Genomic DNA, 17,369 nt, shown 5'->3' with positions numbered 1-17,369 from the left:
AGGGACACAACAATGGGTGAAACGACCCAGGAGAACTTTCTATGTTCATGAAATAAAACGTTAGCGGCAGGCCACGGAGACAAGTTAGGTGATGGCAGCATCACATCGGCCAAAGCCCTCCTCCAGAAAGGAACCACAGCCAATCAGAACGCCAGACCAGGAGTAGCTTCTATTGAAAGAAAAATGACAGAGAAAACAAAAAGTTAACAGTTTATACCGATACTATCCATTGATGTAGACATTTTCTGTATTCTTACTCATTGTCCAGTTTGACCCTAAAATAGGGTCAGGGTTTCCTCCAGTGTTTTATCAGCCTGGCGGGCCATCAGGCTTTATTTGGCCTGTCAGGTTTCAGAAGCAGGTTGGAATATAAATGTCTTCATTAAATTATCCAGCGTCTCTGATTATTAATTATGCTCACTAATGAGCTCAGAGCTTTAAGGATGAGCTGTGTTTAATTTGTGATTTTCTTTGTCAGCCAATCGCAGGGCGGGGATTGCAATAGGCGTCCTCTAGGAGCAGACGAGACAAAACACAGCGACCTGAGAAACCTTATTTGGTTTTGGTGAAAATGGAAACTGTTGGGAGGATTTGGAGGACAGAGCAGGTGGTTCTGTTGAGAAGGTTGTGGGTTCAAAATCCCTCTGGGATTGGAGCGCCTGGATCCTGCAGTCCAGAACTTAGTTTCTCCAGATTTGGTTTGGCCATGTTTTCAGAGCTGGCCAGAGAAACACAAACGGAAATTATTGAAAATTTTTAATTTGCTATGTGATTAATTTATTGTAACAGGGTTACCTTTTGATTTAAATTTTATTTTACTCAGTTGGCAGTATTTTACTTCCTGTTAGGACCAGAAGAGGATTTCCTCCCTCCCGTTCTGCACTCTGCACCGTCTTTCTTAGTTGGGTTTTTATTTTCTATCTTCACAACAAAGAGTCTGTTGAAGATATTTAATCTCTGAACTGTATTTCTGTTTCTCCATTTTCATTTGTGTCTGAGAATAACGCAGTCAGACTGCGGTATTGTCAGTAATGAGCCGAACTGGTCGGCGTGGGGACATGGTGACGGTTATGAAAATGACTGCTTTAAACCTGGCATTATATCAGGTTTGTGTTCACTTCTGAGAGTATTTCAAACTTCACATTTTTATAATCTGCCCGTGGCATTAGTACTTTTTGATCAACTGTCAATAATTTCTGAATTAAAACAAGCTTTTTTATCTCTGAAAAGTTACTTGTGAGTTAGTTTTGTCCTATTTCAAGTGCACTAAGATATTTGCCCTACATACTAAATAAAAATACTTTAGTATTTTTAGTGTCATGTTTGCCAACGGCTTCGCTTAAGTTGTTCCATCTCACCATATTATCATACTGGTGATCACTGATCAGAACCAATTAATAAACTACATAAGAGGTTATTTTAAAATAATACAAAACCTACAGACTGGATTATTTCAATTATTTCCTGATAAAACTCTTGAATTTTACAACTTGTTGACTTGTTTGCATGCTATCTACAGCAAAGTGAAAGAGCTGTTTTTAGATTTCACATTTGTTTTATACCTTTACTGTATTTTGGAGATATAAAATCAGAACACAGCCTCAGCAGGTTAGTGTTTTATTTCTCACTGGAATGTATAAATTTATCTTTGAAGTTGCTGTTGGTGCTATCTGTAATGATTTTACGACACTTTATCTGTTTATCAGTGACCATGCAAGACTGCCACGTTGGAAGCCATTTCCCCCACTCAGTAAACGCTTTGTTTATGACCTCGGCAAATAAAAATAATCAGCAGGGAATGCGATGTAAAAATAGACGATAAGATTTATTCAGTCGTTTTCACATTGTAAGGTAAACCTTTCCTGGTTTGTAAGGCAGTACAGGTTACAAGGCACATTTCATCAGTTAAACCATGACAAAAACTAAACAAAAATACAACATATATATACATATATATTTACTTTTTTTCTGTTTTTTGTAAAACCAACACAACACATCTTAGGGAAACTGTGTGCCAAGCTTGGTCATCTCGGGTCTAATTTTACAAAATCCTCTTTTGATTTCTGTCACTTGATATGCATGTAGCAGTGCATAAATAAAAAAAGACAAATATCTTTAAAGAAACCTAAAAGGGCTTTCCTTTAGCTTCTAGGTTCATATTTATCACCAATAAACAGAACGGTGCTACATTAAATGTATGAAAATGTAAGGCTTGTTGTAACATTCGTAAAATACTCGCATGATCACGTTGCTGCATAAAACATGAGCCTCGCTGCCCTGCAAAATCACAATCTTACCAAGTTTTTTTGTTAGTCTTTAGTTCAAATATCTTAGTACACTTAAAATAATACAATACTAACTAAACATGTTGAAATTAACTTGTTTTTATTCAGTAATTCTTGTATATTGATGTAAAATACTGGCTCCACTAGCAGATTATTTCATTTATTACAGGGGAAAATGTCCTGTTGTAAGTAAAATAATCAGCTAGTGGAAGTAATTTTGCTGGAAAGTTACTTCTAAGTTATCTTTTTATTTCAAGTGTGCTAAGGTATTTGTACTAGAAACTAGACCAAAACTTGGTACTTGGTAAGATTTAGTTTTTTTGCAGTGTACTATCATGATTACTATTTGGAAAATTAGTCACATCAAAAACACCAAATCTCACAAAGTATTTCTGATTTGTTTTCTAGTTCAAATATCTTAGCTTTGTTGTATTTCAAGTGCATTAACTTGAAAGTAACTTTTCAGCAAGTTATAGAAGCTTGTCTTAAATCAATAACTCCTTAATATTGATGAAAATTCAGTTTCGCTGGCATATTATTTCACTTGAAAAATTTATTTTTATCAGTTAAAAAAAAGTTTAAAAAAAGAAACCTGCTAGTTGAACTAATACTTTCTCATCAATACTTAGGAAATGACTTAAAACAAACTCCTGAAAGATTATTTGTAACTTTTTAAGTATAAGAAAATGTTTGTACTAAAAATAGACAAAAAAATACTTGGTAAGATTTGGTGTTTTTGTGCAATGTTACCCGATAACGAGGTATGTTTGCAGAACTGGAAAATTACAATGCAGGTAGATTTATTTGAGCCGTGGAGCTCAACCACAGCTGTATTTTATATACAAATATGTCCCTGAAGGCTATTTATAAGGAGTTTGGAATTACATTATATTTATTTAGCGCCTTTGAATTTGACAGCATGTTAATGCAGACTGTGTATAAACTTTTCACAATATAAAAAACCAGAAAGAAGAAGGATTCAAGCTTCTGTTATATGGTCTCCTGCTTCGTGATGGTCGGCTGAGGGATGGAGGTCGGCTGCTTGGGCACCGTTGCTATGACGCCCTGAGGCATTTTATAATGTTCTGATCCAGAGGCGGTGGGCGGGGACGGGATCGGGGTTTCAGGAGTGGCTGGAAATTAAAATGCGAAAGAGAAGGTTAGAGGCAGAACTTCACGGAAAGTGGAAATTTCTCAGCGCATTAAACAAAGGATGAAATAATCCAGATTAGTTTCCGTGGAGAATTTAAAGGATTAGCCTGGTTTTTTCCTGCTCCACATGAAGCTGAGTGACGAAAAAGTGCCAATGTGTCTGAATTTTAATACTTCTAAAGTTACATATTATAATAGTTCTATATTACATAGAACTTGCACAGCCAAGCAAAATCATGTAAAAAATCTTAAATGCTTGTTTCAGGGTAGATTGCTTAAAATGGAAGAGGATTATAGCCTCTAAAAAATATGACTTTAATCCCATAGTTCTTTTTCTCTCAGAATTTTGACTTTAATATTTTAAATCTTACAGTCACAGTTCAGAAGATTTAAGTCAGAATTGTGAGTTTAGACAGAATTCTGAGCTTAAAATCAAAATTCAGAGAAAAAGTACATTTCAACACAGTGCAACTGTCACTTCTTAATTACTGCATAATTAAGAAGGCTGATAAAAACCATATACATTTTCTGGTTCTATATTTTTCTTTACAAGTAAAAATCTAAACTGGCATTCAACAGCAGCAGCAAGTATATCTCCAGTAGCTTTACAAATATAAACACTGGGTTTTTAAATATTTTTCATTGCAAAATAGTTTAATTTGATCTGTCATTGACTGATCAAATTAACCCCTTAAAAACCCTTAAAATTTTATTGTAGTTCTGGTTTTATATTTAAGGTAATTGTCATGCACTGAACGGTCAAATAAAATTGATATTAAAGTTGTAATATGATCAAATGCATATTTTGGTAGAGGTTACTGTTAATTTCCATGAACTTACAGATTTGACCGTTGTGGATTGGCGTTGGCATGTTGCTGGTTACTATGACGTTGCTACTGAGATGCTCCTGGACCAGATGAGGGTGCAGAGAGTGCGGCGCATGTGGAGCTTCGTTAGCCGAACCTTCGAGAATTAGATGATACTTGTAGTCATTATACAGCAAGTAGTCCAATGAAATTAATAGTACAGAACTTCTTAGGGCATTTATTAACAAACTAACAAAACACATAAGATCACAGTGTGATGTGGAGAGGGGGAAAAAACTGCATTAATAAATCATTAAAATAAAAAAGAGCAATATTCCAATTAACAGGAAAAGGACATTTAGCTTCAAACGTCAGAGGATCCAGGTTTGCTTTGTACAACAACATATTAGGGCCATTGTAGGTCGAAGGCGGGAGGAGGAGTAAATTAACTGATATTAATCAAAAATGTTCCAAAAGAATCTTGGACATTTCTGAGTTTGAAAAGTTAAACATTCCCTAGAAAAAAACGTAAAAACTTTTTGGCTAATCTGAGAATTTTTTATTATTATTTTTAATTAGCTTGATTGTCATATTTGCTACAAGACAACAGAAATTTTGATTAATTTCAGAAATTTTCTAAAAATTTAAATAAATTTCTGAGTTTCAAAAATTTCATAGAAAAATCAGACATTTTGAGATTAATCTTTGAAACTTTCTAGGAGAAACAAGAAAATTTCTGAGCTTGAAAAGTCAAAACGTTGGAAAAAAGTCTAATTTTGTGATTAATCCTAAAATGTTTATAGAAAAGAGTTTGTGTTTAAAAAGTGAAACATTTTAGACATTTCAAGATCAGAAATTAGTGGGGTTGGGGGTTCTAGAAAACTTCTGAGACTTCTGGTGGAAATGTCCCATTTTTCCTTATCTACAACAGGCCTCCTAATACGCCGTTGCAGTTTTGAAGCATTTTTCTTCAGACAAAAGGCCTTTGAAGAGCTCTGACCTCCCAGAAGCATTTCTTGCAGCAGATTGTCGATCTTGGCCATGCCGAAGAGTTTTACAAACTGGATCTGCTCGATCATCTGCCAGGTGATGCTCTGTAGCGTCGGCAGCAGCAGGAGGAGCTCCCCGAAGCGGCCCCGGGAGTCGTACTGCCGGTCGTTGATGTAGTCCTCCAGGCTGACCTGGACCTGGTACCGCATCCGCTTGATCTTCCCCGGGTCACTCAGGCCTTTTGCATCTGAGGACAAAGAAAAAGCAGGAAGTTTTGAGCTGCATCTCTTTGCAGTTGAATGCCGAGTTCGTGCATAAATACCAAAATCTTATCAAGTGTTTTTTTGTGAATGTAATTTCTAGGGCAAATATTTTATATTTAAATAAGATGAATCTAACTTACAATCAATGTTTCAGCAAGATAAAGGAACTTGTTTTAGGTAAAAAAAAAATACTGATAAAGTATTAGTTCTCCTTACAGATTATTTTACTTATAACAACACATGTTATAAGTGAAATAATTAGAAATAATTTGAGGAATTAACTCAAAACAAGTATGTTGCTGCAAAGTTACTAATTAATTATTTTTGTCCTTTTTCAAGTGTACAAAGATATTTGCACTCAAAACTAGACCAAAAATACTTTGTATGATTTTGTGTTTTTGCAGTATATCGGGTCTAGTTCCTAGTGAAAATGTCTAATGCTTAAAATAGGACAAAACTAACTTACAAGTAATGTTTCAACCAGATATAGCAGCTTGTTTTGAGTTAATAATTCCTCAATATAGATTAAAAATTACTACACTTACAATATAGGAAAACTGTCTTGTTAAAGTGTAATAAACTGCCAGTACAACTTTTATTGTTTTCATTGATATTGAGAAATTATTTACCTAAACATAGAAATAGGAGCTCGTTTTAACTCAATAAGTTTTCAATATTGATAATATTCTAGTTCCATTGGCAGATTATTCCACTTACAAGACATTTTTCCAGGTTTTATCTGAAATAGTCTGTCAATGCAACCACAATTTCAACAACATTTAAGAATTACTAAATTAAAACAAGCTCCTATATTTTTCTGAAAAGGTACTTGAGTTAGTTTTGTTGTATTTCAAGTGCACTAAGATATTTTCACTAAAACCCAAACAAAAACACGTTATTTTTGCTGTGTGTCTGTTTGAATTCAAAGAGGATTTATAAAATCCAGACACACCTGGGTCGAAGAAAACGATGGCCTTCAGGCAGGCGTATTCGTTGTCGTCTATCTGGAGCTCCTGAAAGGGAAGCACCAGCTCATCCAGGATCCTCACTGCTACCCTTCCCACCTCCAACTCTGGACAGTTTCTGGGGATAATGTGATCATTTCCTGCAAATAAAGCACCTTTTCATCAAATCCAGAACCTACTGAGGATACAACGTTATGACTTGTTCCTGTTTTACCTAATAAGAGGATGTCTTTGTAGAGCATGGACCTCTTGGCTGCACCAAGCAACAGATGCTCTCCTGCATGAGCTCGCAGCAGCGCCACCTAGAATAAAGTTAAGTTAAATCAGTTAACAGTGTTTCTGGAAGTTTTAGGAATGCATCCGTTCCTGAAGGTCTCTCACATGAGCGCAAAAAAACAACAAAACGGACCCATCCTCTCGCCATCCGCCCTCCATCAGCAAATCAGTTACTAAGACCCGGTGATCACACTGTTAATGATTGTGGACGTTTTTGGAGGAGGGATGTGACTTTAAAAACCAAAGTCATCATATTCTAACTGGGGATTAAAACACATTAACTATTCTGGTTGAAAAGTTGAAGAGTTTTGTTGAGAGGAGGTTTGCTTTTTCTGCGAGATTTGTCTTGTACTCCGTTTTTCCCACACTGCTAAAACACAAAATCAAGTATTTTGGGTCTCGTTTCTCCTGGAAACATCTTTGTAGACTTGAAATAAGACAACTAATATGAAAGTAAGTTTTCAGCAAGATATAGGCATTGTTTTGAGTAAATAATTTCTTAAGTTTATCAACCAGTTGGCTCACATCTACAGGCGCTTTATAGTGGATTGTAATCTGTTCTTCCTCCATAAAATCCAAGTTGGTGCACTGCAAAAACAAAATCTTACCAACTATTAGTGTCTAATTTCTAGTGCAAGTATCTTGGTACACTTTAAATAAGACGAAACTAACTTAGAAGCTTTTCAGCGAGACGAAGGAGCTCATTTTAAGTTAGTAATTTCTTAATATTAATAAAAAAATGACTCATTCCATTATTATTTCATTTATAATATGGGACAAATGTCTCATTATAAGTGAAACAATCTGCCTGTGGAAATAGTACTTTTCAAAATCAATATTAAGGAATTATTTACTGAAAATAATCTGTTGTTTACTTGCTGAAAAGTTGCTACTGAGATATCTACAATTGAATGCAAGTGCCATTGTAAACGAAGTAAATTTTTGCCAAAACAATGAATTTTTTCTAGATTAAACTCAGATATTTTCTAGAAGAAAAAAAAGACAAGAAAATTTGAGTTTTTTTGTAGCAAACTTTTAACTTTTTAATCTCAAACTTTCAAATCTTTTCTTGATAAAATCTGAGATTACTCTTAAGTCATATTCTTTGAGCAAATTTTTCAACTTTGCTAAAAAAAAAAAAGATACAAATCTAGAAGAAAAACTCAAATTCTGAACTGAATCTCACATTGTTTGACTCGTGGAGCTCTGAAATTTCTGAGATTAACCTTTAAGTCTCTTGATGGAAATGTACTACTCGTTGTTTTCCATCTTCAATGGCCCTMATACGCCCTCCTAGATATTTGCACTAGAAAATAGACCCAAAATACTTTGTAAAACTTCACGTTTTTACAGTGCACCAACTGGGGTTTTATTAAGGAAGAAGAGATTACAAGCCAATAGAAAAGTCTCCCCTGTTGTAGATGTGAGCTAACTGGTTGATAAGTGACCAGACTGGCTGAACTCTGCGTGTGAATGAGCCTCACCTGGTCGTCCAGGGGAAGGTCGCAGAAAGCTGGGATGTACTTGGCCCACTCCACCAGAACCAGCAGCTGCTGCTTCATGGACTCACAGACGTCCGTGATGGTGGCGATCTTTTTGGTCCTTATGTCGCCGTTCAGTATGGGCGCAGGCGACGTGATCTGCACAGAGGCGCACAGATTCGTCACCAATGATCAGTAACAGCCAGGTGTTGGATTTATGCTGGCAGTTACCTGTCTGGATAGAACGTCTGCCTGAATGAGAGCGTTGATGGACGGTAGACTGCTGTCTTCGTAGCTGGACCGCCTGGTGCTGATTCGGTCTCTCTCGTTCTGTACAGCTAAAGGAAAACACAGATTTGTGTGGTTAAAATAGAACAGAGTGCTTTGGGTTTTTTGCACTGCAAAAAAACACAAAATCTAGTTTCTAGAGCAGATATATTGGTACTGTTACGGCCCTGCGCCTTGTGGGCTGGGTTGCAGGTGCTTTTGTCTGTCTTTGTGCACCTGTGTTGCTGGTCCGTTGATTTGGAGCGCAGAGTATTTAAGCCTGGCTGTCTCCACCTTCTGGGTCGCCTCCACTCTGCTCTTGATGCTTGCGGTTCTCTGCTGTCGGCCTCAGCTCCCCTCCTTTTGCACATTTGAGTTTCTTTGTTTTTGCACTTCAACACTTGCACTCATCCAACACATCCAAGCATTCACCACAGATACTGACATACACAATCCATTCTTGTTTTTGTTAATAAGTGTACCTTTTTATGCACTTTAACTACTGCGTGGTCTCCCGTTTTTTGTTACGACCTTGAGCCAGTTGTAACAATTGGGGGCTTGTTCAAACGGTTCTGTGAGTTATGTTCAGTTTGGTTAGTTGACTTTCCTTACCATTTTGACTGAATTACGTTGTTTTGAGCGTTTGTTTCGCATTGGATTTCTGGCTCGTTACCGTTACTCTGGGACGCTATTTCTGTGCGTTTAATTGGTGACGCCGGGGGGCAGGGGGGTGAAAGCCTGTGACGTAATTGTCCTTATTTAGACTGGTCCGGTCTTGGGGGATATGCAGGTGGTTTGGATTATGTGCGGATTTGTCAAATTGGAGCGGGATGCTTTTCCATGGATTTGATTTTAGCAATATAGGCAAGTGTCAAGTATTTAATTTGCACTTGTGAGAAATTTTGGGCAGGTGTCCCCTTGTAGGCTTTAGCAGCGTTTCCCCAACAGGGGTTCCACTGCGTTATTTACTAGTGTGGAGGTACGGCGGGTAGAGCTTCCCTCTTCCCCTTTCCCTTTATCGGCTCGGGAGCATTCCGTGGTTTCGAGGGGCTGGTTGCCTTTATCATACCACTGGTTTCTAAATGCATAACAGCCCATCACAACACCTCCCGAAGACTAGAGTTGAGTTTGTAAGCTCCTTGGCTAGGCAGCGAGACATACTGTGGGTGGTCATTTCTGGAATCGTCACTTGTCTGTTGTCATAAACCACGGATCACTTTGAGGTTTTTAATTGTTAAACTATCTTGGAGATGTGTGCAGGAGCAGTTATGATCTTGCCTTGTCACGTGGAAATGTGATCGGCACTTTTAGAAATTTTTAATTTGTTTGAGGTGTTTAAGCCTCGTCTAAACTCGATACCGACTGTCACTAGTTTGTCTGGTGGGCAGCAAACGGACTTGTTCGAGCTTCAAGTTCAGTGGAAGGAAAAAGTGTGCTTTGAGCCTAGTTGTGAAGTGACCGTTCTTATGGAGGAGTTAGCCCACGTTTTGATGGACTCCCTTAAGACTATGGTGCTGGACCATGCTGGGGTTGTTGTGGGTGTGACTCTCCATGTTTTGTTGGTCATTATGTGATGAGGAGAATCTTGGAGAAATTTTGTGAAGCAGTGATGTGACCTTTTGGTTTTGTGGAGATGTCGCTCACTCTTGGTTGATGCCCTTTTGGTGTTGCTGGCTGAGAGGCAGCAGTAACTTTGAGTATGGTGCTTGACCATGCTAAGGGTGATCATGTTGTGAGTGTCGCTCTCCATATTGTGTTGGTCACTAGCTTGGTTACCTGACTTGTGTGGCAACATTTTGTGGTAGTRGACTACTTGTTGCTGTGACCTTTTGTGTTGGACAACACCAGTTCAGATCTGGTTGGATTGCTGGTTATTGCTTTTGCGAGTGATAGCTGGGTTCATTTGATTTGGCTGTTGTGAACCTGTGGTAGGTCACTTGTGTGTCAGGTCTGTGTTTTCTCCTCTTAAGGTACCTTGAGGGTGTTGAAGCAGTAAGAACATGTCCTGTTTCAGCTGCTCTACCATTCTTTGCCCGTCTTTTTAACCAGTGACCGGACGTRATGGGTACRACAACTTATGGCTGTGGGACATGGAGGCTGACGATGTGACAGYGGTTATCCTGAACACTAAATTTTGGTAATGTACTTCCAACCCAAACATTTTTAAATTCATATTTGTTTTTGAGTTTTTAAAGGTTCCCTTTTGGAGCCCTTTTCTTAAGGGTGGGGGTGTTACGGCTCTGCGCCTTGTGGGCTGGTTTGCAGGTGCTTTTGTCTGTCTTTGTGCACCTTTGCAAGTGTTGCTGGTCCGTTGATTTGGAGCGCAGAGTATTTAAGCCTGGCTGTCTCCACCTTCTGGGTCATCTCCACTCTGCTGCTTGTGGTTCTCTGCTRTCKGCCTCAGCTCCCCTCCTTTTGCACATTTGAGTTTGTCTTTGTTTTTGCACTTCAACACTTTCATGCACCACATCCAAGAATTGCACCACTCATACTGACATCCACAATCCATTGTTRTTTTTCTTAATAAATATTCCTTTTTATGCACTTTAACCACTGCATGGTCTCCCATTTTTATGACCTTGAGCCAGTCGTAACAGTACGCTTGAAATAAGATGAAACCAACTTTTCAGCAAGACGTGGGAGTTTATTTTAGGTAAATAATTCCTGAACATTGATGACAACGTACTAGTTCCACAATTGGTGGAATAATCTGCCAGTGCAAAACGGTCYTATTGGCTTAAAGRACCATGTTGCATTTAGGCTGCAACCAACAATTATTTTAGAAATCTATTATTCTGATGATGAAACKGATTAYATAGCATTCCTTTAGTCAGTCTGAACCGGGTGAAGCTAAAATAAAATGCCAAAAATGCAAAAAGCAGAGAYGCGATCCTAAGGCCACCAAAACGGATCCCCTCAACACCTCGGCTGCGCCTAGAAATTCTGTCCATGAAAGTAATGAACAGAATCGGTGACAAAGGTTAGCCCTGGCGGAGTCCAGTCCACAAAACACATGTAGACCGGTTTGGCAAACTCCCATGTACCTTCCAGGACCCTGCAGAGGGTGTAGAGCTGGTCCAGTGTTCCACGACCAGGACGAAAACTACACTGCTCTTCCGTGGTTCCACTATCCGATGGACCCTCCTCTCCAGGACCTCTGAATAGACCTTTCCAGGGAGGCTTAAGAGTGTGACCTCCCTGTAATTGGAGCACACCCTCCAGTCCCCCTTTTTGAACAGGGGGACCGCCACCCCAGTCTGCCAATCCAGGGGAACTGCCCCCGATATCCATGCGATATTGCAGAGTCGTGTAAGCCAACACAACCCTGCAACATCCAGAGCCTTAAGGAACTCCGGGCGGATCTCATCCACCCCCGGGACCCTGCCACCGAGGAGSTTCTTAACCACCTCGACAACCTCATCCCCAGAGATTGGAGAGCCCAACCCAGAGTCCCCAGGCTCAGCTTCCTCAATGGAAGGCATGTTGGTGGGATTGAGGAGGTCTTCAAAGTATTCCGCCCACCGGCCCACAACGTCCCAAGTCGAGGTCAGCAGCACAACATCCCCACTATAAACAGTGTGGGTGCTTCCCCCTCCCGAGACGCCGGAAGGTGGACCAGAATCGCCTTGAAGCCGTGCGGAAGTCTTTGTCCATGGCCCGAGTTTTTGCCTCAGCAACCACCTGAGCTGCATGCAACTGTCAGTACCCGGCAGGTGAAGCCAGTGGGTGGGTGGGTGGATGGATGGATGGATGGAATCTTACCAAATATTCTTTGTTAAGATGAGATATTCTTGGTAGATTTGAAATAAGACCAAACTAAAAAAAAAAGAAGTTTCTGGGATTTTCACCAGATCATGATGGCTGTGGCTCAACTAAAAGTTGTTGGTTTAATTTCAGACTCATATAGGTAAAGTAATGTGGCTCAAATTGCCTTGAGAAGTCAGTATGGCCAGAAAAGTGTTAGATCAGTTCACTCTGTTTAGTATCAAAGCCAGAGGTAATATACTGGGGCTGTCAATTCTCTYGTTTGTCTTTTCACACCCTGAGCAGTGCAGCTTCARTGGTGACWGAAATTTTTAAAGTCTTGACTGAAAATGAAAGAAAATACAATGTGCTTCACAAAAAAASACTAAATYTTWCCAAGTATTTTCAGTCTAGTTTTTAGTGCAAATAGCACATTTGAAATAAGATAAAACTACCTTTACAAGCAACTTTTCAGCAAAATATGTAAACTTGTTTTAAAGTCAATAATTTCTTAATATTGACAAATAAGTACTGGTTACTTTGGCAGGTCATTTGACTTGTGACACATGGGCAAAATGTCTTGTTATAAGTAAAATATTGACAATAGTTCCTTATGTCAATAAACTATTGACTTAAAACAAACACCTATATCTTGTTGAAAAGTTACTTATAAGTTAGTTTTGTCTTTTTCAAAATATTTGCACTAGAAACTAAACTGCTTAAAAAAAATCCTTGGTAAGATTTTGTGTTTTTGCTGTGGTTTAATCACAAGATCYTGTTTAAAACAGATTTTTCTTTTTTGCACTCAGGTTGAGATAAAACTGGCAGAAAAAAACGGAAGTGTTGATTTATTTTTTTTGTCTAAGTCTGAATGTGGAGACAATGCAAAGAAAAATGAGTCTTCGGAGGTTATTATGTTTATCAGTATATGACCATTATTGCCTGGAAATGTTTGCTCAGCATAAGCTGGTCGGAGACTCCTCTGCTCTGCAGAGTGAACATTAACAAAGCCGTACTCTCTTGGGTGTTGCAACACCCAGAGACGWGTCGGATCAATTCTGCAGAGAGGCGCTGATTTGCTGATTCTGATGGAAATTTTGCTTTTGATTTGCTTCTGTTTAGTCAGACGCAAGATTTAGTTATCTGCAGGATGTTTTTAAGCGGTCATACCTTCCTTCTTCATGCCAGCTCTGAAGCATTTCTTCAGTCTGCAGTATCTGCATTGGTTTCTCTTGTCTTTGTCTACAATGCACTGTCTGTTAAACCTGAAAAACAGATATTTGTTCGGGTTTTGTTAGTGAYGCCAGAGTTTCAAACGCAACATTAATGTTTCTCCAATTTCACCATTCCTACCTGCATGAGTACATGTGGTTCTTGCGGACGCTGCGCCTGAAGAAGCCCTTGCAACCATCGCAGCTGGACGCCCCGTAGTGCTTCCCCGTCGCTCTGTCACCACATATGGCGCACAAGCTGCCTGCTGCCAGGTGGCCCGTGGCGTTCATRTTGGCGCTTTCAGCCGGCGAGGAGTCTAAGACGGACAGAAAACTTGCATCATGAGTTTTTGGAYGTATACTGTAACAAGGTGACCTGATGCCAAAAGTCTGTGGAAAAATGTTTGCTGCATAAACACCAAATCTTGCACAGTATTTTTTTGTGCAGTTTCTGCACAAATAAGACAAAACTAGCCRAAAAGTAGCTTTTTAGCAAGATGTAGGAGCTTGTTTTAGGTAAGTAATTCATTATAATTCCTTACAAGTTAATTAAGGAATTATACTTCATCAATATTACAGAGTTATTGACGTAAAACAAGCACCCATCTCTAGTTTTCTCTTATTTCAAGTTCACCAAGATATTTACACCGGAAACAAGATAAAAAAAATGCTTGGTAGGATTTTGTCTTTTTTGCATTGTTTGATCACCAGTGTTTGCTAAAAGGCATGAAAGGGCAGACAAAAAAACCATTGGCTCCACTGTTTCTAATCAAAAACAACAATCCAGAGCGCCTGGAAGTCTTTTACCTTCCCGAGTGATTCAGTTAGTCAACAGAAGATAATTGATGTTGGTTTGATTACCTTGGAGGAGATAATCACCGGAGACAGTTTTCTCTTTAGCTACAGTCATGAGGTGAAATCAATCAATGAGAAGCTATGTTGAAATCTTTGGTGTAGAGAAAAAAATTTTCATAAAAAGTTGCCCTATTGGTTTCAGTTTCTTGTCTTTAACTCTCTTTGGGAATTTCGGAATCAGGATCCAAGCCGTGTTGTCATGGGAGACTGCCTGTACAAATAGGTCCATGTCAGTTTAAGGACGAATCGAAGAACTTCATCCCTTTCTCTCCAGCTTGAACAGTGTGGGAACAGACGGTTTGTAACAAGAGAAGGGCGATCATGATACTCCGGCTACTGCTTCATCTCAGGGTGAATATCAATCCGACGTTACGGGAGTCACACCGAGTCACGGTGCAAGCTGGAACAGGTCAGAGCCGCTCGCACAGCCCTGACCTCCGTGTGCTAAAGGAGTACGGCGATCTCATAAAAGCAAAGCTCTTAATGTTTTACTATCGCACCCCGAGGTGATAAAAGAGCGCCGCTGCAACAGGGTCATCCCATGCGAGCGAAGGGGGCAGATGGACAAATGACCCCGCATTATCACCTCCTGCCAGAACTCGCCTCTGAACAAAGTTTTAAATCAGTAAAAGTTTCAAAGTTCAATGCCAGAGCTGCATATATGAGACTCACCTGCACCCAAGGGGAGCACTTGCATGTTTTCGAACTCCAGCGTGGTGTAGGCCGGGTCCAGAGCCTCGCTGTAGTCTGCCATGTCCATGTCTACCACCRGTTTGGGCAAAGGAAGTCTCAACTACCTGACAGTGGGGCAGAAWRACTTGTCCAAGAAGCTAATGCCCCCCTCCTCCACTTCCTTTCTTTTCTCACACCTCTAATTTTGCCCCCTCCCTTGGTGGCTTTAGGCCTAGCCCCGCCTAGAAACAGAACCGGTCTTAGTCCTGGCTTGGCGTGATGAAGACCCGCYGCTGTCAGAACGGAGAGCAGTGACTGAGAGCAGTCCTGCTGTACCRCTAACCATCRGAGAGGTGGAGTGATTCCTCGGTTGATGGTTAACTAAACGCTCCAGAGGTGAATCACAGGGTTGCCTCTTTTTTTTCTTTTTTTTAAGCAGAGATAGCACAACTTCAATATCAGCCACCTCTGCATAATTTTCCTTCAGAAGTGGGACAAACAATCTCTTTACAATGCAAAATCTTACCAAGTATTTTTGTCTCAATTTTAGTGCAAATATCATAGTTTTGTTTTTATTTCAGGAGCAGTGACTTACAATTTGCTTTTTACTGCAAAAACACAAAATRTCACCAAGTATTTTTGGTCGAGTTTCTAGACCAAGCATCTTGGTACACTTGAAATAAGACAAAACTAACTTTTCAGCATATGGAGTTTTGTTTTAAGTCAATATTTCCTTAATACTGTGTGAAAACGTACTGTTATTGGCAGATTATTTCATTATTAAAACATTTTTCCCATGTCATTAGTGTAATTATCTGCCAATATAACTGGACATTTTCATCAATATTAAGAAATTATTGACTGAAAACAAGCTCCTATTTATTTATGTTAGTTWTGTCTTARTTCAAGTGTACMAAGATATTTACACTAGAAACTAAACTAAGTTCACTTCATAAGGATTTGTGTTTTTGCAGTGTGGGAGCAGTAATTTGGGATTCGCGTAAAATTAAGCATAGTTATGTTTTCAAAGTGAGATACTGATATATACTGTCACATGTATTTAATTAGTGTGTCAATTAGGGCTGTTGTAAACAAATATTTTATTAATTGAGTAAACGGGGGAGCAAACGAMCGTAAGATGGGGGTAGAGGGAGGAAATASACCAGGGGACAGACGAACGTAAGTCCATAGGGTAAAGACGAACGAGCAAACCTAATGTAGAGGATTTGGCGGGGGGAAGCCACAACCGTCCGGTAGACCAGGGGATGAACGGAGGGAGCAATACGGGATATTTACGGCACTGTTCGTCACACTCAGAAACTCATCTACCAGCCATGTACCGTAACGATGCGCTCYGTCACCCGTTTGTTCAGACCCGGATACATGAAATTTATTGTGCGGTTCGTCCGTAAAGTTACACTCACTGTAAATATCACAGCCCCGAGTTTAACAGGGAGGGCATCAGTTTATTTTTTTTTGGGGGGGCGGGGGCAAAATAAATCTATGTAGCAATAATAATATTACTCAAGCACATTAAAAAGGTGCAGCGCAGTAAAACTACTCTTCTAAGTTCCATTGTTACTCAAGTGAATGCAACAAGTACTACCCACTGTTGAACATACATCACATCAATAGCCTGCACTTGTTAGCTCAAGGTGCTGTATTGGTATTAGCTTGTCATCWTTTAGCAAACATTACCTGCCTCCAGCAGCATTACTCAACTTAGTCGGTTAGTTAASGAGAAAAAACTGAAAAGTTCTTTGCCTCGGCTGGTTTGCCGCCATGATTCTAACCTGAGTTCYACACAGCACAGATGTAAACCCAGCGCGAGCGTCTTAGCGCTCATGTTGTGTTTAAAGGCGGCTCGGAAAAACAGATCACGACGTGTTAACAAGGATTAAACCGTTTTAACGACTTAAAGAAGCGACAGAAGGCACAGAAATTGGAAGTGCGGAAGGCCCTACTGTATCAAATCGATATAGGAATAACAGAGAGCTGGTTACTCTGAGGTAAAAGCAACAAACAACTTCCAGTCCAGGGGGGAGCGGATGGGGGCACGGCTGACTCCGGCCTGAATCAACTACTCAGCCGCCCGCCGTGTTCAGTCTATCACTAACGTATAAATACTCCCGCAGCGCCCCGTTCGTCCTGAACCAGCAACTACCGGAGAAGAAAGGCTGCCGTACTCCAGGCATCGCGCCAGTCATTTTAAGGATGTTATTGGTCCCTCAAAAACGATGAAAACCAGGGCATTATCATCACTCAATAAAATCCCCATGGCCCGAACTTGAAATTTTAATGTTATCAATCAATCAATCAATCAATCAAATTTTATTTGTATAGCACATTTCAGCAGCAAGGCATTTCAAAGTGCTTCACATAATTAAGATAAAAACAGCATG

The 17,369-nt window shown here is 39.6% G+C and overlaps 1 protein-coding gene across 4 annotated transcripts in view; it reads right to left on the bottom strand.

The window, feature by feature from the left end:
• Positions 1–2,541: 2,541 nt before the first annotated feature.
• Positions 2,542–17,369, bottom strand: part of hnf4a (hepatocyte nuclear factor 4, alpha) — a 34,188-nt gene continuing 19,360 nt past the window's right edge. For 2 of the 4 annotated variants that reach the window (XM_017305598.1, XM_008414604.2), the window contains exons 2-10: positions 13,583–13,757; positions 13,400–13,494; positions 8,450–8,556; positions 8,222–8,377; positions 6,676–6,763; positions 6,449–6,601; positions 5,244–5,480; positions 4,278–4,400; positions 2,542–3,418 (exon numbers count right to left, since the gene is read on the bottom strand). In XM_017305598.1, coding sequence (XP_017161087.1) covers positions 3,276–3,418; positions 4,278–4,400; positions 5,244–5,480; positions 6,449–6,601; positions 6,676–6,763; positions 8,222–8,377; positions 8,450–8,556; positions 13,400–13,494; positions 13,583–13,757 — 1,277 coding nt within the window. In that variant the 3' untranslated portion in view covers positions 2,542–3,275. Of the gene's footprint in view, positions 3,419–4,277; positions 4,401–5,243; positions 5,481–6,448; positions 6,602–6,675; positions 6,764–8,221; positions 8,378–8,449; positions 8,557–13,399; positions 13,495–13,582; positions 13,758–14,301; positions 14,834–14,967; positions 15,276–17,369 lie in introns of those variants that run through there. The other 2 variants (XM_008414602.2, XM_008414603.2) reach the window with 2 other exon arrangements.

This window comes from Poecilia reticulata, linkage group LG7 (genome assembly GCF_000633615.1).
Source record: "Poecilia reticulata strain Guanapo linkage group LG7, Guppy_female_1.0+MT, whole genome shotgun sequence".
Taxonomy (NCBI): Eukaryota; Metazoa; Chordata; class Actinopteri; order Cyprinodontiformes; family Poeciliidae; genus Poecilia; species Poecilia reticulata.
Note: the sequence above shows the minus strand (reverse complement) of the source record. Positions and strands in the feature narration are given on the sequence as shown.